This window comes from Manis pentadactyla, chromosome 4 (assembly GCF_030020395.1).
Source record: "Manis pentadactyla isolate mManPen7 chromosome 4, mManPen7.hap1, whole genome shotgun sequence".
Taxonomy (NCBI): Eukaryota; Metazoa; Chordata; class Mammalia; order Pholidota; family Manidae; genus Manis; species Manis pentadactyla.
The window spans coordinates 165,508,809-165,536,775 of record NC_080022.1 but is presented as its reverse complement, the minus strand read 5'-3'; the positions used below and the strand labels follow the sequence as shown (position 1 = coordinate 165,536,775).

At 53.8% G+C, this 27,967-nt stretch overlaps 1 protein-coding gene across 2 annotated transcripts; it reads left to right on the top strand.

The window, feature by feature from the left end:
* Positions 1-99: 99 nt before the first annotated feature.
* ITGA3 (integrin subunit alpha 3) lies at positions 100-27,672 on the top strand. 2 transcript variants are annotated; one of them, XM_036879660.2, is made up of 27 exons: positions 100-200; positions 623-842; positions 8,112-8,239; positions 8,555-8,634; positions 10,431-10,680; positions 12,007-12,093; positions 12,479-12,686; positions 13,140-13,336; positions 14,969-15,057; positions 15,188-15,324; positions 15,505-15,591; positions 16,538-16,605; positions 16,678-16,814; positions 17,407-17,556; positions 17,640-17,737; positions 18,047-18,194; positions 18,458-18,526; positions 19,092-19,171; positions 19,281-19,358; positions 19,894-19,996; positions 20,155-20,337; positions 20,536-20,658; positions 21,406-21,519; positions 22,453-22,551; positions 24,976-25,101; positions 25,481-25,623; positions 26,351-27,672. In XM_036879660.2, the coding sequence occupies exons 1-26, from the start codon at positions 101-103 to the stop codon at positions 25,589-25,591; spliced, it is 3,270 nt and encodes a 1,089-aa protein (XP_036735555.2). In that variant the 5' UTR covers position 100; the 3' UTR covers positions 25,592-25,623; positions 26,351-27,672. The 2 variants fall into 2 exon arrangements, with proteins under 2 accessions (XP_036735555.2, XP_057357351.1); XM_057501368.1 differs by having other exon boundaries at positions 110-200; positions 566-842.
* The last annotated feature ends 295 nt before the right edge of the window (positions 27,673-27,967 follow it).

The following is a 27,967-nucleotide window of genomic DNA, read 5'->3' as shown; positions in this document are numbered from 1 at the left end:
GAAGCTTCTCGGGAGAAGCAAGGGGCGGGGAGGGGAAATCCAAGCCTTTGGGGGCTCCCGACAGGTGTTTGGGGGAGAGGGCGGAGCCGGGTTGGAGAAGATGAGGGAGGGGCAGTGCTGCCCCTTTAAGAGGCGGTGGCGGAGCCAGGACCTTTTCTCTTTCCCCGGAAGGAAAGCGGAGCCCGGGCTGGGCTCGCAAGGTGGGGAGGTGCGGGGCTGGGCGCGGGGAGGCGGGGCGCGCGCGGGGGCTGGGGAGCGCTTCCCTCCCGTCTTCCTTGCGGCCGACCGGTCGGCCTGCCCAGATCCGCCGCCCAGCCGGGATCGAAGGCGACAGTGCGGCCAAGGGGTCGCGGCCGGGACGAGCGGGGGCAGGGTGCCGGGCACTGGGGGCGGTGACCCGGCGGCTGGGCCGGCGGGAGAACAGACCCGCAGACCTGGGAGGGGAATCTGAGAGCAGATCCTGAGCGGATGTGAAACGGCCAGGGCTGCGGGCCCGACACTGACCAGCGCCGCGGGGCTCAGCGACACCGCCGGCCCGAGCGTTCTCCGGTGGCGCGCGGAGCAGGTGAACAGGTCCTTGCCCCCAGCTCCACACCCTCACGCGCTCACGCCCGGCCCCCAGCCCGGCTCACAGCCATGGGCCCCGGCCCCCGCCGCGCCGCCCGAGTCCCGCGCCCGATGCTCTGTGCGCTTGCTTTGATGGTGGCCGCCAGCGGCCGCGCCGCCTCCGCCTTCAACCTGGACACCCGATTCCTGGTAGTGAAGGAGGCCGAGAACCCGGGCAGCCTCTTCGGCTACTCGGTCGCCCTCCATCGGCAGACGGAGCGGCAGCAGCGCTACCTGTAAGTGAAGCTGTCGAGGGTGGGGTGGGAGGAGTGTGTGTGCGTGCAGGGTGCGGATCCGCTGCTGAGCGCGCCCCAGGCCCGCTGGCTCCCAGACCCGCAGGCCGCCGGCTCTCGTGAGGGAGGATTAAGGGGGCGGGGACTTGGTCCTGCTGCCGAGGCTTGGCGGGAAGTGGAGAGATTGGGTGTGGGACGGGGTGGGGGCAGTAATCGTTGGCAAGTGCTGACCTGGCCAGAACCCGTCTAGACACAGCCCCTCAGCTCTTTAAACCTCTTGATAGCGGAAGCAGGGGATCCCGTTTCTGTGGCCCCTTCCCTTCTGTGAACCGGTACCTAGTGCACACAATGCCTCTTCTCTCCAGGACTGAGAACGGGTAAAACTGCAAGATAAAACACCTAGTGGAGCCCCTTTCCCCCTTTGCTGGGGAAAACTTACAAGCATCCGCATTTCCTGCCCCCCCATGAACCTTTTACAATGCGGGTGTCTGCGGCCATGCCAGCCACACCCTCTGCAGAACCAGTCTGGAGGGCCTTCTAACCATTGCTTGGCATTTGGAGGGTGAGGTGACTGGTTGAGTCTGGGTGATTGGAGCTCCTGGCACTCACTCTGACCTCTTGAGGAGGGAGGAGTAGGAGAGGGGCTATCCCAACTCCTGCTTGTCTCCTGTGCCCCCCATCCCCACAAGCAGTGACTCCCTCCCACCAGACATCTTCCCTGCATTCCACAGATTCATGTTGAATCTTCAGCCCTGAGTGTGTTTGTTTTGGTTTGAAGAGGGAGATGGTGGTTTTCTCTTCTGTTCTTCCCAACAGCTGCAATGAGAATGAGGGGGAAGATCTAGGCATAGGGGAGAGAGGGGAAGGAGATTGCATCCAGCTGCTTGTGTACCCCCCCAATCCTCCCACTCCCACCATGTACACTCATGTATATGGCATGTCCAGTCTTAGAGGTTTCTTCATGGAGTCAGTGTGTTGAGGTTGGCAATTGGGGGAAGAGGGCAGCTGGGAAAAGTGAGGCTGCCCCAGGAGGATGGGGTTAGACAGGTCATGAAGGCCCCATCTATCTCTTTGGGCTGGGTGTCTTATCAGACATCTGCCCCTACCTGGTGTCTAGCCCCACTGAGCAAGAGCATATGGTCAGATATGGGGTATGTTGAAAGCTTTCCCAACTCGGGCTGGGGCCTGAAGAAATATGAAGAAGCTTGGAATGTCCAAAGTCCAAACTCTGCCCCAGCCTTGGCCCCTGCCTTGCTGGCTCAGCCACTGCCCAGTCTACCTGCCTACTTGGCCTCAATAACATCTAGCTTCTGCAGAGGCGAGGGCTACCACACCCTTCCCGGCCCAGCCTCAGCAGCTGTGGTCTGGCCATGGCCAAGTCTCCATCTTTTTGAGACCCTATGTAACTATCAGCACAAGTTTCTATATTGGTATTCTCTGCCCCAATCCCAAAGAGTATCAGATTTTTAATGCTGGATCCCATGATATAAGGCAACATAGTATAAAGAGAAGATCAGAAAAGCAAGAGTAAATAATGGAAAGCTGGAATAAATAATGGACTCTAACACCCACACACACACCCTCTGCTATGAGACCTTGAGCAAGACATTTCCCTTCTCTGGACCAGTTTTCCCCAAGGTAGGTTTGGACCTGGATCTAGAGGCTCCTTCCTGCCCCTGTTGGCCTGTAAGAGGCAACTTGGCGATGTGAAGCAAGGAGAGACCCTGAGTCCCATTGCCAGTTTGCCATCTTGGATCTCTCACTAATATCTGAATTTTAATTTCCTCAAATGTCAGGGGGAGGGGAACAACACTCCTTCTTCATGGGGTGATATTGGGGCCCTAGTGGGGTAATCTGTACAAAACACTGTGTATAAGCCTACTTCTTCAAGGAGCAACTGCAGGTTCTTGTGCCAGAGCCAGGATCCGGATGCCCCCTCCCTACCCATGGGCCTTGCGCCTTGCGCAAGACGGCAAAGCAGAAGAATTCTATTTTTTTTCCTGGGTAGCTAGAGATGATATTAGACCTGCCTAGGGCCCAGAAGAATCTAAAACTAATGAGCCTCAGAAAGGCAGGTAGTTCTATACAGTGTTCTGTGTCACTTTATCGGGTACCCTCTGTCTTTCCCAGGGGTGGTTCTCTATCTTGGCTCATCTCATCTCAATGAATTCTGCCCCTTGGCCCTTTGGGAGAGCCAGCTGGGCCAGCTGGGCTTAGCTGCAGCCAGCCTTGTAGCCAGATGTGAACAGCTGCCTGAGTGCATGGCTCAGGGGAACCAGCAAACAAATTTTGGTCTTGTATTCTGTTAGCTTCCAAATCCCTTTGAAAAGGGGAAAGGGCTCGTGGTCCTGAACAAACTCTTAGTCTGGGGTTCATAGTTTTCAGGAGATGCAGGGACTCCTGAAGATATATGCAAAATCATGTGTGCTTGTGTATTTTCCTAGGGTGGCAGGAGGGGAGAATAGAGCTGTCATCATATTCTCAAATAAGGCCTATTCCAGAAGTGGTTAAAAACCCAAGGGTAGATCCCTTTTGTTCCCCCATCACATTCATCTCTGGACTGGGGTTCCCTGCCCATAACATTGGAGGCTCACCCCAACCCAGGTCCCAATTTTCCAGTCTCTGGAGATGAGGGCAGAGGACCAAGGTGCTTTGGGCTTTTTGTTGAGATGGACCAGGACCCTTGGGGAAGCAAAGGGGCTGTTCTCTGAGTAATGGTAACTGACCCCATCCCTGGCCCCCAGCACCTGCTCTGGCATTCCCTCCTGGGAATCCTGGTGGCCTGGTCTGGCCTGTCCTTGCAGGCTATGGGAGATACCTCTGGAGCTCTCTCTTTCACCCTAGCCTGGAAATAAGGTGTCTGGGGAGCCTGGGGCGGGGTGGCTGCAGCTCTTGGAAGATGAGCTCATGCCTGAGGTAGGCAGGAATGAGGCTTACATGCTATGCTCTTCTAAAACATGTTTCCCTGGGCAGGGTGGGTGCCTGGCAGCCTCCGAGGCTTGTGCCAGAGGGAACTGGCATAGATGTGGCTGCAGGCAGACAGCCTGCATGTGTAGCGTCCTTTTCCTCTGCTTCCTCCAATGACCAGTCCAGGCCTAGGAGCTTTAAACTGGGCTGGAGGTAAGGGAGAGCCTGATCTTGTAGAATAAGAATTGAAAGGGGCTTGGTCAGGGCTAAACAACGCAGGAAGATGTCTGTTGCCACAGGAGGAATTGAGATTAGAAGACATGAATGCCCAAAGGGTTCAAATATGGAAAAAAGACTAAGGAGCCGGGAGAGGGAAAAGAAATGAGAAAAACAGCCTTGTTCTTTTTTTATCCGAGGCTTGGGCCAAGGCCTCTTTCTCCTTTCCCCGCTCATTCTCCCGCTTTCTTCAGCTTGTTGCTCTGGTTCGAGGGCTGAGTCACCCGAGGGGAGGGGGGCTGGGGGGGGCAGCGTAAGGAGAAGTAGGGGGAGGACAGAAGGCTGCAGTTTCAGCTACCACAGGAGCAGCCTCTGGGGAGATGGCTAATTTAGGCAGCAGGATAGGCGCAGAGCTGGGATGCAGGCATCTGAGAGCTGCCCACCCCGCCCCCCTGGGCTCGGAGCTGGAGTGGGCCCCCACCACATGCTGCTTCCTGGCCTGCCATGGAGGGGAAACCTGAGGAGTACTGTGTGGAGGCCTGCTGGCCTGCATGCTGGCCCCTCTGGCCCCTCCAAGATAACGGAAATCTTACCACTTGGAGTCACCCCAGAGCCTCCCTCAGATGAGGTGTCTGGGAAGTTGGATCTTACAGGCTGCTTCTCTGAGCATCACTTCACTCCAGTGCCACCCTTTCTCTTTGGGGTGAACCAACCTAGTGCCTTGAATGCTTCTGGGCCCCATTCCTCAGCCTCCTCCTATTCTACTGCTTTCTACTCCGCTGTTCTATTAGCTTTGAACTGCCCTGGGAAGAGTGAAGGGGCAGGGGTGAGGAAGTGCTTTCCTGGAACTCGGAGTTCAGGAGGTTCCCCAGGGGCCTGGAGAGGCTTTCAGGCTGGAGCCTAAAGGAGAGGGTGGGGAGGCAGCTGTTTGAAAGCCCTTGAGAGGCCATTTTACTTATCCCCCTACCTGCGGGAGGGGCTCCCTGCTCCCCAAGCCCAGCCTGACTCCAGGAGAGGAGAGGTCCAGTCTCCTCTTTTTCTTGGCCAAGAACTAGACAAAGCCTCCCATCTAGCCTCTTCCTGACTGCTGCTGAGAGGGTGGGCTCAGGGGTGGTCTGGGAGGGGTCAGCTTGTGGGCTCTGATCTGGACCAGACCCAAAGTAGGCAGCAGAGGTGCTCATTTGCATATATTTTACATTTCATTTGCATACCAGTAAGGTCTCTCCCACTCTGGGCTGTGGCTGGAGGAAGCTGGACCTGACCCTCTGCACACCCAGCTTCCCCACTCTGCATACCCACTCCCAGTCCTCTGGCTATAGACCCGTTGGATCCAGGCTGAGAGCCAGAGGGCCTTAAAGGGCCGCTAAGCAAGCCAAGTAGGAGCTAAAAATACTCTGGGTGGGGGGGGGTGTGCTCCCTGTGGAATCTCTGAGGAGGGAAGGACCTGGGATGTGGGGCTGGGATTAGGGCACTGGCCCTGCCCCCTGTCCATCGATGGGCACAAGTCTGGTGCCGGGTAAGGGCCAAGGGTGTATAGATGGTAAGGGGATTTATTTCAATCCAGTTGCCATTCATGCCCAGCTCTGCCTGCTCAGTACCCCACGGGAGGCTAAGAAGAGGGGTCCCTCAGCTCTCTGACATAAGCAGGCTAGGAGGCGTGGCCACTCTGCTCCTCAGCCACCTCCTGCCTCCACAACTTGGGCTGGGCAGCAGTGGGAATAGTAACATTTCCATTGCATTGCAAGCCCTGGAATGCAACCTGCGCTGCTCCTCACCCACTAACACTTGGACCCACCCTTTCAAAATCATTGTAGCCAACCCCCAGCCTCCTCCACCTCCAGCCAAATCTGAGTTCCTACCCTAGAATGACTCTACCGATCCCCTCCCCCACTTTAGTGATTGCCTGGTATCCTTAGGCCATGGAAGTGCTGCTTATATCCCATCCTCTGCTCCCTCTAAACCACTGAGCTAATCTGCTATTTGCCCTCTGCTCCAGGTTCCCTCACCTGGTTGGGTAGAAATTCCTGGGTGCTTGGAGGGAGGCCTGCGGGAGTGGCAGGGCTGGTCCTGGTGCCACCAATATATCAGAATGACAGTGCTCATGTTAACAATGGCTTCATAGTGAGAAAGCCCTTTCAAGAACAAACCCATTTGTTCCCCCCAAAACCCTGGAGTTTGATGGGACAGCTGCTGTCCCTGTTTTACAGATGACACACTCACAGCTCAGAGAGGGAAAGGAAATTGCCCCTTGAGGCAGAACAAACCTTAGAATCAGGCCCTTAGGCTCCCAGGCTGAGATACTCCTTTCCCAGGGCTGTGGCTTCCCACTTTCACCTGTCAGGCATGCCAGGGGCCGATGTCCACTGGTGGTTAGGCAGCAGACTCACCAGGCACCCTCCCCAGCCCAGACAGAAGGTGACTAACTGGGCCTGCCTGTCACACTGGCTCCCTGCCAGCCTTCCTGCCGCACTCCTAGCGCTGCTCCGCTCACAGAAGCTGCACCCCTACCCCCAGGAGCACTTCCCCAGGGTGAGGTCTGAGCTGAGATAGGAGGTACAGGCAGAGGTCCCACCTTCTTCCCCGGCTCCCCCAGGCAGTGCATTCCTGACGTCCAGTGGGCGGAGGCATCCCCAGGCCCCAGCATGCCCAGGCCCTGCCCTGCTCACTCTGAAAACCCTCACTCCCAGGTCCCAGGCGAGAGCACAGGTGGGGCGTTGCTCTGCACTTCCAGACTCTGGCAGGGAGCCCAGAGCCTGAGTTCTGAGCCGGAAGCCTCAGGGTGATAGCGTTGCTGGGCCAGATGGAAGGGTGCCTTGGAGATGCCTGCCACCCAGGATCCTGTGTCCATAAGGATCAGGGAGGCGGTCCTGGCAGAGTCCAAAGGCTGCAGGGAGATGATGTGGGGAGGGCAAGGGGTGGTAGAGCTGGGTTCTCAAACTGGGGTGTACAATATTTGGGATTAAATATGAAAGTTCCAGGGCTCCACCGCTAGATTCAATTCACATGGCCTGTAATGGGCTGAGGAATTTGTCTTTTTAACAAATATCCCAGGGATTTCTGATGCTAGTGGTCCAAGGACTGTCTTTTCAGATCCTTGTTCAAGGCTGATGACCTCCCTCCCATGCCTCTAACCCCCTCTCTGGTATGGAACGGGTTATCAGGGTAATAAGAACCCTTGCAGGGACTTGCAGTCGGTGTCCCTAAAAATGGGTTCTGGGAAAACTTGGGGCAAGGTGATAGTCTTAATCTATCCCCACTCTCATGCCCGCCCACCAAGAACTCTGCCCTGGGACTATACTGTCCAGAGGTCAGGTACCCAGCCCCCACCGCCCGCCCCCATCTACCACACCTGGTTTTCCTGGCTGGAGGTGGTGAGATGAGGTGGGGCATAGACATCACCCAGGTCATTTAAGGGCCCTGCTGACCCCAGCTCCCCCAGCTCTGGCTTGGGGGCCCCCCTGTCACCTCCTGCCCATTCTTCAATGCTGGCCCCTGGATCTAAGTACTCAGATGGCTTAGAGAGGAAGGATCCAGGCCTCCCACAACACATCCTGCCCCCCACCCTTCACATGTCATCCCTTGGGTCTTCCAGAAGTTGGACACTATGCTCTGGATTCTTGCTCTCTTCTGGTCTATCTTCATCTCAAAGCCAAAGCATTCCTCCCAAAACCCAGGTCTAACCACTTCGCTCCCTTGCTAGAAGTCTTCCCTTGGCTGCCCTCCCCCATTTGCCCTCTTGTCCCTTCCTGTGCTTGGGGCCTCCAGCTGTACGGAGGGCCTTGCAGATCCCCGAGTCACCTGCTTGCCCATGCTTCCTGGCCCTCGCACATACTGTGCCCCTGCTGGAAGTGCCCTTCTTCACCTGGTGAGCCCTGGTCATCACCCTCAGACTCAGCCTGGGTCCCTGACTGCTCCCCACACCGAATCTGGGCTGGTTTGCTCCCTGCTTTCCTCTCACGAGGCACTTACCGAGATGTCTGTCTTGCCTGCCTTCCCCCACACTCCTAGAGGGCAGGGGCTGGGATCCATTCATCTTCCAAACCCAGAGCCTGGCACAAAGCCTGGCACATACCAGATGTTGAACAGCAAGCTGTTTGAAGTGGGCTTTGGGGAGTCTGAGCCTGGGTCCACCTACCTCCTTGCCCCCAGGCTTCTGGCTGGTGCCCCCCAGGACCTCGCCGTTCCTGATGGCTATACCAACCGGACTGGTGCTGTTTACCTGTGCCCACTCACTGCCCACAAGAATGACTGTCAGCGGATGGACATCACAGAGAAAAGTGAGGGAAAGTTGCTGGGGATCAGTGTGGGGTCCTGGTGGAGTGGGTAGCACAGGGAGAATGACCTGCAGGAGCTATTAGGCTTGCCTGGGCAGTTTCTAGTCACTTCCTCTCCAGCTGGCAAGAGGGAGGCCTGAAGGAGAGTGGGACCATAGGGATTCACGGAGTTTAGACTGTCGGTGGGCTGAGAAAAGGGTGTAGGAGAGCTGCCCTGCTGGAGTGGAGGGTCCACGAGGGACCATCCCCTGCCCACTGGAGGCACTCTGTACTGGGAGTATTGGGTGCCCTGGCTCATGGCCCCTCCCATGCCCACAGGTGACCCTGACCATCACATTATTGAGGACATGTGGCTCGGGGTGACTGTGGCCAGCCAGGGCCCTGCGGGCAGAGTCCTGGTAAGTGGGCACTGGCTGTCAGCTCTCCCTCTGCAGCCATCTCCATCTCCCAGGAGCTGAGAAGGGAGGCAGAGGGCTGCAGAAGGGTCCTCAGTGCATGAGCTGAGACCTTGCAAACATCCATTGCTGAAGCTGTGTTTGCATAGTATATGTCGCTAGGGGCGGGGGGTCCCTTGATCCTGCACTGATGGCATTGGGGGAGGGGGAAGGTCTGGCGCTGTCCCAAGGCTGGGCATGGCCTGGGTCCTGTCTGAGTCACCCACTTCCTCCCTCTCCCTCCCCCTTCCCCCGGGGTGCAAAGGACTTCGTGGGAACAAGCTGAGGGAACTGCGAGAAGGAAAGGGCAGAGAGGGCCTGGGGCACTGTGGGCCGGGTGCACTCCCTCCCGGGAGGCTGGCCACGGAAGAGGTGCAGCCCTGCTGACTAACCCCAGCTCACCCGCTGGGTTTAGGAGCCACTCTCTGCTATTAGCTGTCACCTCCTGTCTGCATTCTTCACTGCTGGCCCCTGGGGGGCGGTTCTTAATTTCTGAATCCCAGACAGACAATTATTTTCATTTTTAAATTGATGTGAAATTTACATATAGCAAAATACACAAATTTTACGTTTCAATGAGTTTTGACAAATAATACACCTGTGTAACCAACACCCTTAAAGAAATAGCATATTTACACCACTCCAGAAAGTGTGCCCCCTTCCAATCAATCATCACTCCCGTAATCATCACTGTTGTGATTTGTGTCACCTTTGAACATTGCTTTAAGTTCTGAGTTTACATCCATTCACTGAAACACCTTTTCTGGCCTCCTGTTATGCATGGTATGGGTCTGGGATTTCATTTAAGGTGGTTCTAGATCCTGGGTGCTCCAGCAGTTGTCCGCTTACCCATCTGTTCATTCAACAAATTTTAAGTGAGCACCCACTGTGTGCCCCATACTTTGCTAGCACTAGAAACTTGGCAGTGGCTGACGACACACTCAGGCTGCTGCTAATGGAGCTCACAGCTGGAAGGGGGCATAAAAAGCAAGCAAACAAGAGCTGGGCCTAGTTTGGGGTTTTACCTGGCCCCTGGCTGTTTTACAAACACCCAATTCTGATTGATTTGCCCAGTAACTATTTTTCGAGCATCTCCAGTGCCAGGAGAAGCTGCGAGAGAGGCGGAGAAGCCTTGTGCTTAAGAACTCAGACTCCAGAGCCCAAGAGTCTTGGTCTGAATGGTCTCTGTCTCTCTCTAGATGTGAGCTATTAGTCAGACTTCATTCTCTGTGCCTCAATTTCCTTATCTCAAATGAGGAAAATAATGGTTCCTATTCCGGTTGTTAGGAGGCTTAAAAGGGTTAATGTGTGAAGAGCTTAGACTCCTGCCTGGCACACAGTATGCACCCACTAAGTGTTAGTTGCTGCTATCATTGTTATCTTAATAATGGTCTTTTCACCAAGAGGGCAGCAGAGAAGCAGGTTTCCTAAACTGCTCTGTATCCCGCTCCTGTTAGACCCAAGAACCTGGACCCCACATTCCCTCATCCTCTCCCCTTTTTGTTTTGCCACGCTGCTCTCAAATCTTGTACCTTCTTGGCCTTCCAGAAAGTATTCCCAGAGTATTCAGAGCAGATTTCTGAATTCTGGAAAGGACATGCAGGTCCAGGCATCACTGTGGAAAGAAAGAAAAGCCTAGAGAGCTCTTTCAGCTCCTCTCCCACAACGCCAGAGGTACACAGGGCCAAGGAGACAGCTGGCCTGGGCTCCTGCTGCAGGCTCAGGCTCTGAGTGTTGCGGTGGGGGGGGGGTATCCCCAGGTCTGTGCCCACCGCTACACCCAGGTGCTGTGGTCAGGTTTGGAGGACCAGCGGCGCATGGTGGGCAAGTGCTACGTGCGGGGCAACGACCTAGAGCTGGACCCCACTGATGACTGGCAGACCTACCACAACGAGATGTGTAATAGCAACACCAACTACCTGCAGACAGGCATGTGCCAGCTGGGCACCAGCGGCGGCTTCACCCAGAACACTGTGTACTTCGGTGCTCCTGGTGCCTACAACTGGAAAGGTAGGGACCCTTGGGGATGGGGAGGACCTGAGACTACCCACTCCCACTTAACCCCCGGGACAGTCAGTCCAGACCCTCCACGCTAGAGAGCAGAAGACACAGGACCCCATTTGCCAATATTAGGAACCATCATGACCGCTACTATATTAAAGTACCTACTATATGCCAGAGGCTTTAAGCATATTACCTTCATTAATCTTAAGATACTCTTATGAGGCAAATACTATACCCATTTTACAGAATACTAAGCCTCAGAGAAGTATTAAATTGCCCAAGGCTAATAGTTAAGTTATGAAATCTGAACTGGAATGCAGATCCATCTGATCCCACTTTAACCATTTAAGAACTTTTAATACAAAACATGCTCAAAGAGTAAAAGCCCCCCTCCTCTCCCACCCACCTTCCTGGTTCCATCTCCAGTGTGTATTGCTAAGTCCTGGGCTCCTCCATCCAGACCTATTTTAGAATATACAGGTACCCTTAAAAACATATATGCAGAAACAAAATCCCTGCTGTTCTGCTTCTTTCTCTTTTATCAATAAATTGGACATTTTTCATGTCCAGTGTATGTCACTACATATAGGGCAATCTTTTAGGGGGGCTGCAGAGTATTTCTTGTTAGACGGTAGTTGCACACTTGTACCTACCATGCTGCACACTGCCTCTCAAGTGTCTGGTGGCTCACAACCCCACCATCTCTGCCTCCCTACCATATAGGCTGCTGTAACAGTGACCCCTCTCCCCTTACTGCACCCTTATGGCAGAATCAACAGGCAATGGGAACCCCGAATCTCCTGCTCTTGACTAAGAGGTAGCCCAGGGCATAGATACGGCTCTGGGCTCTCCTGAGGCCGAGGCCTCTGCTGGTTTCTCTGGTCCTGCCTGCCTCCCCCTGGGCCTTTAGAACTTTGGCAGGGAGACAGGTACTGTCCAGCAGCATCCCCACGGAGTAGGGGTCAGGTAGGCAGCCCGAGTTTAGGGGCAGAACCAGCAGGAAATAATGACATGGAGTCTGGCCTCAGTGTCCAGACTGGGAGAAATGTCATCTTGTATCCAGGAGTCTGGATGACTGGCTTCCAGCCCTGTGTCTACAACTTGCTCCTCATCCCTGAGCCTCATTTTTCTCAGCTGCAAAATGGGGTTGTCATTCTCCTAGAATTGTTAATAACCTCCCAGAATTGTTAAAGAGGAAATGATTTACAAATGGAAAAGTGCTCACAAATAAAAGGGGTTATTAATATCCTTAGCTGGTTGGGGCTAGACATGGTGGAGGAAAGGAACGGTGATTTATACTCCCCATTTTCCCCTCCCCAAATCTTTGGGAAGGAAACAGCTACATGATTCAGCGGAAGGACTGGGATTTATCTGAATATAGCTATAAGGAACCAGAGAAACAAGGGAACCTCTACATTGGTGAGTCCAGTTGTGGGAGCTCATTGGGTGGTAGAGAAAGAAGGAGGCTTGGTCCCTGGCATGCTGGCCCTCCCACCTTCAGTGCCTGGTGGAAGAGTGAGGCCAGGGTACAATGTGACTGGTGACATTTAATTCAACTAGCACACACTTACTGAGTACCACCTGTATGCCAGTTCTGTTCTGAGCATCCCACGATGCAAAGTCCCCACCTCATGGAACTCACGGTCCAGTGTGTAGGCAGGACTGGGGACTGGGCATCCAGGGTCTACTTTCTTGCCCAATGTAGAGGAATAGAAAGTAATGGGGGGGGAGCTGGGGGCTGGGTCAAGAGTATAAGGGGACAAGGTTTACTGGGCCTTGATTGACCACCTTCCCCCCACCCCAGGGTACACGGTGCAGGTAGGCAGCAACATCCTGCACCCCACGGACATCACCATTGTGACAGGGGCCCCACGGCACCAACATAAGGGCGCTGTCTTCTTGCTGAGCCAGGAGGCAGGTGGAGACCTGAGGAGGAAACAGGTGCTGGAGGGCACGCAGGTGGGCGCCTATTTTGGCAGCGCCATTGCCCTGGCAGACCTGAACAATGATGGGTGAGAATCCAGGGATGTTATCTGGGGCTGGGGAGAATGGCAAGGGGGCAGGCTTGCCCAAACCAGGGCAGAGAAATGCAGGTTTGAAATTATCATTTGTTTACATGCTGTTTGCAGGGATTTGCAAGTCAATTTTGTGTGTTGATTTGCAATCAGACTTTATGGGGATTCTGGGTATTTGCATATCAATTGCACAACATCTGCATCTCCTTGTCTATGCCTGTCATCTGCATGGCTGTAGTGGAGGTGGGCTGTTGGGATGTGATCTGTGTCTGCATGGTTTCTCTGTGACATGTGTTTTTAATTAGATGGGTCATGTTGGCATTTCCATGTCCTTCCAATGACCAGTGATACCATTTCTACAGCTGTGTGCCCTGGCACTACACAAGATTTATGCTGCATACTGGGGACTGACCCCACACTCCTGTTTCCCCCTTCTTCTCTCCTGTGCAGGTGGCAAGACCTTCTGGTGGGTGCCCCCTACTACTTTGAGCGGAAAGAGGAGGTAGGGGGTGCCATCTATGTCTTCATGAATGAGGCGGGGGCCTCCTTCCCTGCTCTCCCTTCCCTCCTTCTTCACGGCCCCAGTCACTCCGCCTTTGGCTTCTCTGTGGCCAGCATTGGTGACATCAACCAGGATGGATTCCAGGGTATGAGCCAGCACTCCTGCCCCAGCACACCCACTGACTGAGTGCCAGCTGCATACCAGGCTTAACAGGGCCTGAAGAGGAGATGGGATGGGGCCCAGGCCTGGGGAGCTCACAGGAGTACTTGAGAGAGGACGTGCAGAGGGACCTACCAGAGAAGCTTGGTGGACCTCCTGGAGGGGTGCACATACTGCTGGGCATTGAAGGCTGGGCTCAGTGCACAATGGAGGGGAACAGAAGGGGTGCAACATGAACATGAGATACTCACTTAATGTGCCCAAATCTAGTGGGTGTGGGGTGTTCATATCAGAGATGAGGCTGGAGAAGTAGTGTGGGGATGGGGTGGATGCCATGAAAACGGGACAGAGAAACCAGGGCTCTAAATCTGGGTAATGATAGAGGGGTGTCCAGAGAAGGTTTTGGGGCCAGGGATGTGATAAGACAGCTTGGTACCTTAAAAGATGAATCTGGAGGGAGGTGTGGGGTGGATTGGGGAGAGCAAGGCTGGGGGCATTAACATCAAGAATGTAGTCTATCAAGTGTGGGATGTTAAGAGCTGGGACCAGGTGGGAGTCCCAGATATAGGAGATATCCCCAGCATTCTGTAGGACTTGGAGACCAGTCAGACCTGGGGCATCAGGGAGGGGGGCAGACCAAGAAGTTGAGCCTAGTTGCCGTGGAAGCACCTGGTGATTCTGGAAGCCACTTCTCTGACAAGCTCAATTTCCCAGAATATAGCTAAGAACCAAAAGGAAGGCAGAGGAGCCTCTAAAGAGCCAAAATAGGTGCCAGAAAGTTCTGTTAACCAAGCCCAGGCATTTGCTGATAGAAGAGTTACCCGGTTTCCACTCAGAACCTAAGTCCTCTTCCTTTTCTAGCAAGGTTGGCTTTTCTGGTTGGTCACCTACTCCTTATCAGATCCAAGGCAGCAAACCAGAAAGAATCCAGTGAAATTTAAGAAGATAATAAAACAGTTGAGGTTCGTTTGTGGAAATAATGGTTAGACTTTTAAAGTCTTGACATTTTAACAAGTTACAGTATTGTTGCTAAAATTCCAGCTGCTGATGTTAGACAGACGTGGACTCAACTACCCTCTTCCCTACTCATTAACTCTGTGGCTTTGGGTTTTCTGAGTCTGGTTTCCTCATCTATAAAGTGGGGACAGCAGTATCTACCCCCAGTACTCTGGCAAGGATTAAATAAGATGAGTGTATGATGACTACCTGGCAAAAGTTACTCATGGGGAACACCTCCTTTTGTGACCCTGCTGGTAATCATCATTAGGAGAACCAGGTGTCTGGAGGGGCGGCTAGTGGGGAAGCTGGAAGGTACTGTAATAAGGGAAAACAGACACCAGGTCGGCAGTCATGAATCTGGAGTTTAGGTCTGCTTGTGACATTGTCTTGCTGTGTGACTTCAGGTAAGTCATTGCTTCTCCTGAACCTACTTTTCTACATTTAAAAGTAGGCAGTTAAGCTCACCATGATCCCAGTTTTAATACAGAGTCACAGCGCTCTGGGCAATGCCTGGCAGGATGAGGTCAATTCCAAGCTGGGCTCTGTGGCCTGGAGCACAGGGTTGGGGATATGTAGGGTCCTAGTACCTGGGGTGACCCCTCCCGCCTCTCTTCCCTAGACATTGCTGTGGGGGCTCCGTTTGAGGGCTTGGGCAAAGTGTACATCTACCACAGCAGCTCCAGGGGACTCCTCAGACAGCCCCAGCAGGTATGGAAGGACAAGGGCAGAGGGGCCTCCCCTCCTTTCCCTCACCTACCCGCCCCCCACTATTCCCCCTTGGCCCCAATCCCCAGAGTTCACCCCAGAGCCTGTCCCCACTGCTTCCCCCTGCCCCCAGGTAGTCGACGGGGAGAAGTTGGGACTGCCTGGCTTGGCCACCTTCGGCTACTCCCTGAGCGGGCGGATGGACGTGGATGAGAACTTCTACCCGGACCTGCTGGTGGGGACTCTGTCAGACCGCATCGTGCTGCTGCGGTGAGGCAGGGCGACAGTGGTTAGGGGCCTTTCTCTCCTCCAACTCTTTATGCATGGAGCCCCATCTCTGTCCACCTTTGGCACCAGGTCCACACAAGCCTGAACCCTGAACCCTGGCCCAGGCCTTTGCCTGGCCTGGGGCAGGCAGGAGGCACTGATGTCTGTGTGTTTTGTATATAGGGCACGGCCTGTCATCAACATCCTCCATAGGACCTTGGTGGCCCGGCCATCTGTGCTGGACCCTGCACTTTGCACAGCCACCTCCTGGTGAGACTCCAGCTCCCGCTCTGCCCACCCACTCCTCCATCCCCATAGGCGGGAAGGGCCCTGGCTCCCAAACCCCTCCCCTTCCAACTCCTGATATCCCATCATTAGGAGGCTGACGCTGAGCTAAGCACTGCCTTCCCTACCTGACCTCATTACAAAGCAAAATTTCCTTGCAAGAGGTAATGGACGAATTGGGCAGCAGTAGGATATGGTAGTTAGGAGAGGGAGCTCTGGATGGCCTGGTTTAAATCCCAGCTGTGCCCACTGCAGTGGTAGGAGTGGGCTCCAGGGAGTGAGGCCCCAGGTGAGAAGGGAAGAGGGACCCTTAAGCGGAGGGATGTGAGGAAAGAGACAGAGCCACTTTGGGCAAATTATTAATTTCTGAGTCTCAGATTCCTTGCCTATAAAACAAAGTTAATAATAACCAATTCATAGGGTTGTTGTAATCAATATATACAAAAAGCTCTTAGCATGGCACCCTCTACACCCTAAGTGCTCAAAATGTGTTAGTTGCTAAGAGGGTGACAGTTGCCATAGTAATGACCTCAAGGTCATTTGGATATTGGATCAGTAGGCAAAGGGAGACAGAGTAGGGAAGCGTGGGGTTGTGGGGAAGAGGAAGGAGATCTGGACTGGTGATCCTGCACAAGTCTGGGCTGAGATGCCAACTGACTAATGACTTCAGGCAACTTGTTCTGCTCTCAGGGCCTCAGTTTCCCCTTTGGTGACCTCTAACCCTGTTTTCTATGAGTAACTTTAATGGGAGTGGGGAAGGAAGGGGCCAGGGATACCCTAGACCAGCTTCACAGACTCCCCAGTTTGGCCCCTGCCTTTACCTCTAAGGGCCCTGGTTTCCTCTTGCCCACTACAAAGGATGAGACCTAGGGCCAGGATATTTGGGTCGCATGGTGACCAGGTCCTCCTGTATGTCCCTTCCCCCCAACAGTGTGCAGGTGGAGCTGTGCTTTGCTTACAACCAGAGTGCTGGGAACCCCAACTACAGGCGAAACATCAGTGAGTGTTGGGGTGCAGGGTGTGGGGCCCACACTGCCTGGGTCACTTGCTGATCACCCTATCCACCCCCAGCCCTGGCCTACACATTGGAGGCTGACCGAGACCGCCGCCCACCCCGGCTTCGCTTTGCCCTCAGCCAGTCAGCTGTCTTCCATGGCTTCTTCTCCATGCCAGATATGCGCTGCCAGACGCTGGAGCTGCTCCTGATGGTGAGGGAGGGGCAAGGGTAGGACATGGGCTCCACAATCCCTGAGGAGGTAGAGTCCCCCAGGTAAGGGTGAGGGACTGGGGTCTCCCCAGAGACAGAGATGGGGAGGTTGGCCTGGAAGGCCAAAGCCTGCAGAGGGTCTAGTGCACAGCACCCAGCATGGGGAGGAGAGACCCTCAGGTGGGCATAGGGTTAAAAGGCTCAGCGCCTCTGAAAAAGTGAGTGGTGCGAGTGTTGGCTCAGCTCACCTTGGGGGGAAATGGGGTCCGGGAGTGAGGGGCAAGCTCAGCCCCTTTGGGACATCAGGGTTGAAAGGGAGCACTCAACTTGGGGACCCCAGGGATAAAGGGAGGCTCCCCCACCCTCCCCTAGGGAACTCTGAGGAGGAGGAGCGCCATCTCCTTGCTTGTGGATCAGGTGATATAGGAAGGGGGGCAACTTGATGATTGAACAAAAGGGTTTTCAGGCCTACTGGGAGGAGCTCCAGGGTGGCAGGGGCCTCAGCGTCTCCTGGAGGTTCAGGATAGTGTGAGGATTCAAGTTGTGGGGGGCGGGCAATGTAGAGCTGGGCTTAGCTCACTCTCCTTACTCAGGACAACGTCCGCGACAAACTCCGTCCCATCATCATCTCCATGAACTACTCCTTACCTCTGCGGATGCCCGACAAGCCCCGGCTGGGCCTGAGGCCCCTCGATGCCTACCCGGTCCTCAACCAGGCGCAGGCGCTCGAGAACCACACCGAAGTGGGTGGGCCTGGGTCCGGGAGGGCCATGGGGCGCGAGGGCGCCGTGCGTGATGGGCCCTTCACGCCTCTGGCCACCCCCAGGTTCAGTTCCAGAAGGAGTGCGGGCAGGACAATAAGTGCGACAGCAATTTGCAGATGCAAGCGGCCTTCGAGTCTGAGCTGGGGCAGCGGCTGAGCAGGTGCGCTCAGGGCCGCCCCAATGGCCAAGAGTGGGACGGAATATCCTCGGCTAACGGGATTGAGCGACGGAGCCCTACTGGTCAGGGAGGTCCCAGGGGCGGGGGAAGATCTGGGGGGAGGGGCCCCAGGAAGAGGCGAGTCTGAGGGGAGGAGCTAATTTAATTGGTCGGTAGGATGTGTAAGGCCGGTCTTCGTAGCCAGAAAAAGGGCTTTCTTCACTTAGTAGGCCGGAGGGGCGGGGCCTAGTTGATGGGGTGGGGGATCGTGGGGCGGGGCTTTGGGCTCAGGCCAGGGCCCCTCCCTCTTAGGCTCCAGTACAGCAGAGACGTCCGGAAACTGCTCCTGAGCATCAACGTAACCAACGCCCCCAGCCGGAAGCGGGCTGGGGAAGATGCCCACGAGGCTCTGCTTACCCTGGAGGTGCCCCCCGCCCTGCTGCTGTCCTCCGTGCGCCCCGTGAGTGCCCTTCACCCAGCTTAGCCCAATTAGGGCTCCAGTGCTTGTTTGCATCCTCATATGCATTTCATTTACCTGTGCTGTCATTTGCCCGGTGCCCCACCCCAGCCCTTATGGACTGGACCTCCTCAAGTGACTGTAGCGTCTTGGCTGCTGGGGGAACCCATTTTCAAGCTTCTAGGGCTTCAGACCCTGTGCCACAGGGGAGGGGCAGGACAAGCCCTGCTCCGACCACTCAGACCGGATTCATCTTCTTTCCTCAGCCTGGGGCCTGCCAGGCCAACGAGACCATCGTTTGTGAGCTGGGGAACCCCTTCAAAAGGAACCAAAGGGTGAGCACTGGCCACACCCTCCCAGCTCTGTAGCTCCAGGCTCTGATGAGCTCCTTATTCAGGGCGCTTCCCCGGCTTCCCTGAAGCAAAGAATCAGGTTCGAGGGGTGGGGGAGGGAGAGACAATAGGGGTGGGGCAAGAGACCCAGAGACTGAGAAAAATGGGGCCACTAGGGAGCTAGGCACAAAGATAGAATAGGTGGAGGTTAGGAAACCAGTTTAGCTGAGCTCCTACTATGTGCCACATCCCAACCAAGCCCAACACTTGGCTGCTTTCATATGACACAATTCTCACGATCTTCTGAGGAGGTAGGTGCTGTTTTACAGAAAGGAAACACAGGCATAGAAAATTTCCATAATTTGCTCAAGGTCACATAGCTCAAACATAGTGTAGATGTCATTGACAAGAAGGTGAGAAGGGAGCAAAGGATGGGGCTGGGATGGTGAGAGTGGAGACTGCTAGAGAGGTAGAGGCCAGAGAACCAACTCCCCAGGACAGTACTCAGCCTCTCTCCATCCTGCCTGGCCCCAAATGCCCCTCTTGGTCTCCCTGACCCTCATGGCAGATGGAGCTGCTCATCGCCTTCGAGGTCATCGGGGTGACCCTGCACACGAGGGAACTCCAGGTGCAGCTGCAGCTCTCCACGTGAGTGACCTGAAGCCTGCCCGTGTCGGGGTGGAGGTGTCCTGGGTCCTTCCCCAGTCCAGCCTCAGCCGACACAGATCCTCCCCTGCCCCCTGCCTTCCCTCTCCAGGTCAAGTCACCAGGACAACCTGCAGCCCGTGACCCTGCCTCTGCTGGTGGACTACACACTCCAGGCCTCACTCAGCATGTAGGTACTGCCCCACCCCAGCCGCCGTGCCTGAGCTAGGGCCTCCCTGTCCCCAACATGTCTCTCAAGCTCCTCTGACTCACCTCTCTTCACCGGGCATCCTCAGGCCTCTGCTTCCCCTGTTCCTCCTCCCTTGACAACACTGGTCACCATCACTCTTGTTATTACTGTTCCCCTCGTAAAAAGCAGGCAGCAGTGGAGGAGGAATCAGCAACCCTGGGGCTAAGGCACTGGTATGGCCCCACCATTTCAGCATGTGCATTGTGCTGTGGATTTTATATACACCATCTCCTTGATTTCTCCCAACAGCCCCATTATACAGCAACTATTCCTAACTTCACTTTACAGATGAGGAAACAGGCTCAGAGAGAATAAATGACATGCTTGAGGCCATACAGCTAGGAAATGGCACAGCTGGAATCTATCTCAGGTCTGCCTGATGTCAAAGGAGCTGTGGCTAACCAACATTGGTGCCCATCCACTCTTCCAGGGCCCTTCCCGTCCCCTATGACTCCAGCATCTTTCTTACTTCTAGGGTGAGTCACCGGCTACAAAGCTTCTTTGGGGGGACAGTGATGGGCGAGTCTGGCATGAAAACTGTGGAAGATGTGGGAAGCCCTCTCAAATATGAGTTCCAGGTAAGCAGACCTCTGGGATCCTGGGCAGGGATCTCCTGTGAAGGGTGATGTGGGGTTTCTTTCTGGGCTTGGGGTCCGAGGATGTGAGGGTTGAGGGTTGGTTGAGATGGAGGTGGTTTTCCAGGAGACAGTGGTCATGACACTCCTTGTGCCCACAGGTGGGCCCAGTGGGGGAAGGGCTGGCAGCCCTGGGGACCCTGGTCCTAGGGCTGGAGTGGCCCTATGAAGTCATCAATGGCAAGTGGCTGCTGTACCCCACGGAGATCACTGTCCACGGCAATGGGACCTGGCCCTGCCGACCACCTGGAGACCTTGTCAACCCTCTTAATCTCACCCTCTCTGTAAGGACACCATCAGGGACTTTTCATTTGCATCTCATTGGCATTGCACCTCATTTGCATGCTGCAAGGCAGAAAAGCCAGTGTCTTCCCTTCCCCCACAGGCACACCTTTGGGAGCCTGCCTCTCCCTCTGCCCTTTATTCCTCCTCTCTCCACAGCTGCTCCCACTCCTTTCAGCAAATTTCTCTTCCCTCTTCAGGTCTCTGGGGACAGGCGGACATCTCCACAGCGCAGGCGACGACGGCTGGATCCAGGGGGAGACCAGGACCTCCCACCTGTCACCTTGGCTGCTGCCAAAAAAGCCAAGTCTGAGACCCAGCTGGTGAGTGGCCAGGATTAGAGAGGCTGGTGGTTTGTCACAGGGAGTGTGGGCACCATGGGACACATGAATCAAGAGAGATAGATGCTACTCACCAGGAGACCCAGGTCTGATGAGGTGACGTGGCCCCACCCTCAGGGGCCCCCAGAGTGGGGAGACTCATCTCCTGCCCTTAGAGGACAACCCTCTGCCCTTGTCCTTTGGGAACAGACAATGCAGTGGACCAAAGGGAGAGACACTCCAGGAGCCCCAGTCTGTTGGGGGCAATATAGCTGCTCAAAGCCTTAGACATTAGGGCTGGGGAATGGGGTGAGGCAGGAAGACATGGGGAGAGCAGGGTGCCCTCTGGCGGAAGAGAAGGGAAACAGGCCTGGGAAGCAAGTCGAGACAGCTCGCTGGAGAGGTAGGTAGTGGTGTCCCAGAGGGAGGGAGCTGGCATGAATAAAAACTCAGTGTAGGACAGGGTTGGGAAGGGGGTATTTGGCAGTGGGCCCCCTTCACAGGAGCAGGGGTCAGATTTCATGTTATCTGTAACCCTGGCATGTATATATTTGACTTAAAGAATGTGCCTTAAATGGATAAGTGTATATGTGTGTTGGGGGTGGAGGGGGTGCATGAGTGCAGGGGTGAGGCCCCTTTGGGTCAGCCATGAGTGGGACAGAGCCAGGGAGGAGTCGAAAGTAAGGGATGAAGCATGGAGAATCTGGAGACCCAGACTGTCTCATGCCCTATGTTCCCTGCCCACCTCAGAGCTGTGGCAGCGACCGCACCCGCTGTGTGTGGCTGGAGTGCCCCATTCCTGATGCACCCGTCATCACCAACGTGACAGTGCAGGCACGAGTGTGGAACAGTACTTTCATCGAGGTCGGTGTCTGGGTCTGAGGGCTCCACTGCCACCCACTCAGGTTGGGAGAACAACAGGGAGGGTGAGGCCAGGATCACAGCAAGGCCACGTGCGCGTGCATCAGTTAGCGTCGTGTTTTATGCATGACAGGTTGTGTACCTGTCACTGTGTATCTGTCAGGGTTGGTTTGTGTGTCTGTGTGTGGATATGACATAATGTTTGTCTCCAGCTCAAATGACCTTCTCTCGTGTCAGTTACTCCTACCCCCTCCCCACCTTTCCCGGTGCTATTCCTCCCGGCCCCCCGCGAATGCCAGCTTCCCCTCTGTTACCTCTGCACGTAAACTCCTGTTCAGTCTTCAAGGTCTCCCTTAGACGTCTCACCACCGGTGAGGTATTTTCTGATGTTTCCAGATGAAAATGACTCCTCCTTCTCTGGGCACCTACAGAACTTTCTCAGAAGCCACGCATGCCACTTACCACTTAGCTACTTTGGGTTGCAGTTACTCACCAGCCTGCTCACCACCTAAACCAAACTTTTTCTATGGTTGGTTAGATTATAAACTTTTCAGCTTTGTGGGCTGTACGGTTTCTGTTGCAACTACTCAACCCCGCCATTGTATCAGAAAACTGCCCCAGATAATATGTGAACAAATGGGTGTGGCTGTGTGCCAAAAATATTTACAAAAGCAGGTGATGGGCTGGATTTAGCCCACAGACCTGACCTAGATGGTGACCTTCATTGTGTCTGCTGTCCCTCGCATCCGTCACAGGACCTGATGCACAAGGGAATGAATGATGGTGCATTTGTATGAGAGTCTTGGCTGTCACATCCTTTGGGGTGCTGCTTAAGGATGCTGTGTGGTGGGGGTGCTTTGGGGGCTGCTTTGGGCCCAGAGGGAGGTTCAGAGGAGCTTCAGCAGCTTCTTTGACCTACCTCTTGCCCACCTTCAGGATTATAGAGACTTTGACCGAGTCAGGGTTGCCAGCTGGGCTACGCTGTTCCTCCGAAGCAGCGTTCCGACCATCAACATGGAGAACAAGACTGTGCGGGTGAGTGAGTGTGCTAAGCGGCAGTCCCCACCCAGGGTGTGGGGGCTCCAGGCAGCTCTTCAGAGTACTTTCACGCACTCTAGCTATGCGCAGCCCAATCTTGGCAGCACCTTGGAGTCCTCTGGAGGATTTCTGGTGTCCGGACTGTACCCTCGAGCAAGACATCTGTGTCTGTGGAGGTGGGACCCTGGTACTGGCATTACCCTGGTGATTCTAATGAGCAACCAGGGATGAGAAAACCTCTGCTTGAGTTTATTTGATCCTCACAACATTTCTGCAAAGATGTTCCATCTCTATGGAAACTTGAAAAAAAAAGGTTCCCAAACTTGATTCTGAGTTACATCTGGAAGAGTAAATATGACAGAATTGCTAATAATTTGTTGTGAAAAGGATATAAGTGGTCATATGTAAGAGATACACAGAGGAGATGAATGGAGGGTTGGTTATATACGTAATGGTACATTTCCTAAAATAAATTAAGGAAGTGGAGGAAGGGCCAGAAAGACTAATGGAATGGAATATAAATTTATTTTGTTTTACAGATGGCATTTATAATCAGTGGAGAAAGGGAGATTATTAAGTAGTGTTCAGAGAACACATTTAGAAAGTAAAGACAAATCTCTGTCTCACACCATAAACAAAAATATGTATGAGTTAGATTATACAAACAAATATAGGTAATAAAACCTAATGTGCTAGAAGAAAATTCAGAGAACAATTTAATAATGATCTTTAATTTTGGGGAAAGGGAGTTATTTTATTAAGCCCAGAAATCACAAAGGAAAAATTTGACAAGTTAGACTATGAAATTTTAAATATACTGCAGAAGCGATGGCCAGGAAACTGAAAGGGCAAATGAGACAGTGCTTTTTAAAAAAGTTTATACCATATATTATATGACAAAGTATTGATGTAAATTTTAATATGTAAAGATAAAGGGCAGCTTGAAGATAAATAGGCAGTGTACATCAGGTGAAATACAAATGTTCAACTCAATAGTAAAGAAATAAAAATGACAGCAAGAAGAATTAAAAAAGAATAACGCTGTCTGGTGCTGATGAGATAGAAGGAAATGCTACTGATGGGAGTATAAATTGATCGATTCTTTTTGGAGATGAATTTGTCAATGTCCATTAAAATTTTAAATGCATATTTCCTTCGATCTTGCACATGATCACATATCTTAAGGAGCTAATTGGACAAGAATGTGAACATAAATATATGGGGGATATTTTAAAGCATTGTTTATATGGCATAAAATTGGAAACAATCTAGTATTCTTCAGTGGGCAATTGGTTCAATAAATTATGGTATATTTCCTACAATGACCATGCAGTCATCAAGAGATTAGGTTGATCTTTATTAATTGACATCAAAAGATGCTGATAGTAAGTGAAAAAGAAAGGTTGCAGAAGAAAGTATGTAGTACACATACATCTCATTCACATGGAAGAAAAAAGTGTATAATATGTTTAACATATGCATTAAAAACGTGGGAAAAGATTCACCACAATGTTGAAGATAGTTATTTCTAGGGAGTAAAATTACTGGGAGCCTTTAACTTTCTGTATATCATGTGTATTTTTAAAAGATAATCAAAATAATTATTAAGAAATCATGTATAGTCAGAAAAAACATGTATATTCAAAAATTTTATGAAATGTAATTTTATATTATAAAAATATACAAGTATATTGATTATGTTAAACATTAAAATGTAATATATTTATAGATAACATATACATTTATCACCATTGTAGGGGAAGAAAAAGAATGATACTATATGTTAAGCATTTTTTGCTTTTTTGTAAATATTTATGGAGTGCATGCTGTGTATCTTTCAAAGCAGTTTACTCATATTAAACATATTTAATCCTCGCTAGCAACCTTTGAAGTAGGTATTATTATCACAATCCCCGATTTACTGATGAACTACAGAGAGGTTGAGTGATTTGCCCAAGGTCACACAGCTAGTGAATAGCACAGCTGGGACTTGAACCCCCAGGTAGTCTGGTTCCAGAACTCATCTTTTGGTCACTTTGCTATCCTATGAGGCAGGCATTATGATCCCTTTAGCAGAGAGCATGAAATGGAGATTCAGAGAGGGAAAATTACTTGCCCAGGGTCACACAGCTCATTCAAAATAGAGCTGGTACCCAAGCCTGGATGCGTGGGTCATAAACCCAGGCTCCAGGCTTGCCTCCCAGATCTGAGGCTTCTCCTTTGAAACCAGATTTGCACCCAGGGGAAACCAGAGGATGGATGAATTGCTGTTGAGAGTGGGCAAGCAGGAACTTTTTCCAGTCCCTGAGTGCCCCCTACTGGCAGTAAGTCAAACAGCGGGGGCCTGGGCCCAGCTGGGACAGGAAGAGCAGGGGCCTAAGGCAGCGGACGCAGGGCTGAGCTCCTTCGCACTCCCTGCAGTTCTCCGTGGACATTGACTCTGACCTGGTGGAGGAGCTGCCAGCTGAGATCGAGCTGTGGCTGGTGCTTGTGGCTGTGAGTGCCGGGCTGCTGCTGCTGGGGCTGATCATCCTCCTGTTGTGGAAGGTTAGGACTCCAGCCCCCACCTGGACTCCCGCTCCAGAACTTCCTGCCAGCCAACCCTCGCCAACTCTCCCTCCATCCCATGCCTCACTTCCATCCCACCCGCACCCTTCTGCCCTGTCCTCCAACCTTCTCCCCAGCTTCCAGTCTCACCCCCGCCCCGTCCCCACCTCACCCACTGGGATGCTCCTGCCTGGGTTAATGGGGGAGCCTGCAAGCTGTCAAGGGAAACACAGGCGCTCTGGCTTCTGGCCACACCACCAAGCTGGGGCTGGGGCCCAGGCATCCAGGCTCCCCAGCCCTAAGCCCAGTCCATGAGTGCTGCTGGTGAGGCACCCCCAGCTCCCCCTGATGGCCCCTCCCCACCTCCTCCCCTCCGCAGTGCGGCTTCTTCAAGCGAGCCCGCACTCGCGCCCTGTATGAAGCTAAGAGACAGAAGGCGGAGATGAAGAGCCAGCCGTCAGAGACAGAGAGGCTGACCGACGACTACTGAGGGGGGCAGCCCCCTGCCCCCAGCCCACCCGGGTAACGCGGCCTCCGGGCCCTCTTCCCCAAGCCCCACAGCTGGCTCAGACCTCTGACTCTGCCCTACCTGCTCCTCCTTTATGGGCCTTCTCTGCACTTCACTCTGTCCCCGGAACCACCCCAAAAAGCAGGCCACTCTGTGCCTCCCCTCCATGCCTTGGGAGAGCTCCAGGTATCTGCTCTCACCAGCCTCTCTACTGAGCCCTCAAGGGCTGAGGACCTCAACAGGGAGCCATGAAGCCCTCCCCACAGCCTCTTTGCTTCCTGAGTATTGGAAAAGGGTCAAGGCCAAGGCTAGGCCCCACTAAGCAAATTTCCAGAGTGATTCTACCCCTCCATTCCCACCTCCACGGAAGGAGGGGACTCGTAGAGTCCTTCCTCCGGGGAACCAGCACTTTTCCTCCTGGGAGCCCCTCAGGGGTAAAAAAACTGACCCCTCCCAACACTGTGGTCAGAGGAGACCACCACCCTTCTTGGCGATTCCATCAGCAATCTCAGCGAGTGCTCCTCTGTCTCCATCTGCCTCCCCCTCCTCTCTGCTTTCCTCAACTCCTCCTCCAAGGCCTGGGGTGGGGAACCTCATCCTCCCTGTCTCAGTGTGGGATGCTGGTGTGCATTTGGGCTGGGGTCCAGAGTGAGGACCTCTGGGCAGGGAAGGAAGGGCTGGCACATCTTCCCACAGGCTCCAAAGCTGGATACTGACACCCTTCTTCTCCCCCAACTCCAGTGTGACTTCTTTAAGCGGACGCACTATTACCGGATCATGCCCAAGTACCATGCGGTGCGGATCCGGGAGGAGGAGCGCTACCCGCCTCCAGGGACTACCCTACCCACCAAGAAGCACTGGGTGACCAGCTGGCAGACTCGGGACCGATACTACTGACATCCTCCCTGACCCCACCCCTGCTCCTCCAGTGCCCCTTCTATTTATCATAAGCTATGCCCCTGACAGTCCACAGGGGCCACTGCCTTTGGCTGGCACCAGCAGGCTCGGGCACACGCTCTTCTTAAAGCTCATGCATGGGCACCTGGCCATGGGCTTCTCCCCATGGGAGGGCTGGGGCCATGGACCTTGCAGTGCCAAGCACACCACAGCCCTGTGCCCTGGACACATGGGTCTCACTGCTTGTGGACTGTGCTCATACACCATGATGGTGAATGGACAAGAGTGTCCCAGCCTCTGCCTGCACCAAAACCAAGCCAAAAGGCCTCCAATGTGGGGACACCTCCCCCATTCACACTGGACCCATCTTGAGCCATAGTCACTGGACTGACTCTATTATTGAGATGAAAACTACTGACAGCACCCCACCAGGTCCCCAGCTGCAGCACCAGAGAGCAGGGGGCCTGCCTGAGGCGCTCTGAGGAGGCGTTTGCAGGGCCTGGCATGCTCAGACCCAAGAGCAGAATGAACTGGAAAAAAAGTCCTCAGGATGGCTTTCTTCCATGGATCTTTGCAAAGCCTCTCTCCTCAGCCACAGCCCTCACTGGCAAGGGGTGAGCTGCAGGAACAAAGATGGACAAGCCACTTGACAGCCTGATCTTGCTGTGCTGGGAGTGCCCTGGGATCCCCAACAGAGGAGGGGACCAGTCCTGGGCCAAGGAGATGTTGGAAGGATACAGAGGAGATACCTCCTCTCACCCACCACTACCATCCCGGCCTCTGAAGGCCTGGAGAGACCCCCACAAGATCACAGAGAGAGCGACACTTGAATGTAGAAAAGGGAGGTAGCCCTGTCCCTGCCCCATTGGCCAGAACCCACTCTGCCCCCACTGACCATGACTTGGGGACCTAGAAGTGAGAGATTCTTGGCTATTGTTGGCTTTCAGAGCCAACCTGGCTGTGCCGCCTCCCCCATGGGCTGAGTCCTGAAAACCTAGAAGTTGGGGCTGGTTCCAGAAAACCTCTCCTAACCCCTGCCTACTGGCAGGCCTCCCCCTCCGGTCCCTGCCCTTCCACGGTACTGTAGCAGGGGAGTACCCTCCCCCCCTTGTGCCTTCTTTGTACATAGGCTTCTCACGCAACCAATAAACAGCTTCCAGTTTGTACGCGCTGCCTCTACCTCCATCCACCCCCACCCCTTGCCAATCCCAGTTCAGTCTGATGGGTAATGGTGTCATCTAGCTGACCCCTGGGTGGACAAAGCCAGGTGGATGGGTCTTAGAGGTAGGGACAGTGAAGATCAATGGGGAGATACCAGGCCTTGCTCACAGGGGTGCCCTCGTCTAATGGAAGGTCATGGACACATACTGAGATCCAAAACATAAAGTCAGGGAAAAAACCTGAATAGCCTGGATAGAATCCCAAATGCCTTCCTGTTGGACAGTGTGTTGGCCCTGGGGA

Bases quoted from the DNA above. Each gene is read 5' to 3' on its own strand.
- ITGA3 (XM_036879660.2), top strand. From the start codon at position 101: ATGAGGGAGGGGCAGTGCTGCCCCTTTAAGAGGCGGTGGCGGAGCCAG. The intron at 16,606-16,677 runs GTGAGTGTTGGG...ATCCACCCCCAG, and splicing joins CAACTACAGGCGAAACATCA to CCCTGGCCTACACATTGGAG. The intron at 18,195-18,457 runs GTGAGTGCCCTT...TTCTTTCCTCAG, and splicing joins TGCTGTCCTCCGTGCGCCCC to CCTGGGGCCTGCCAGGCCAA.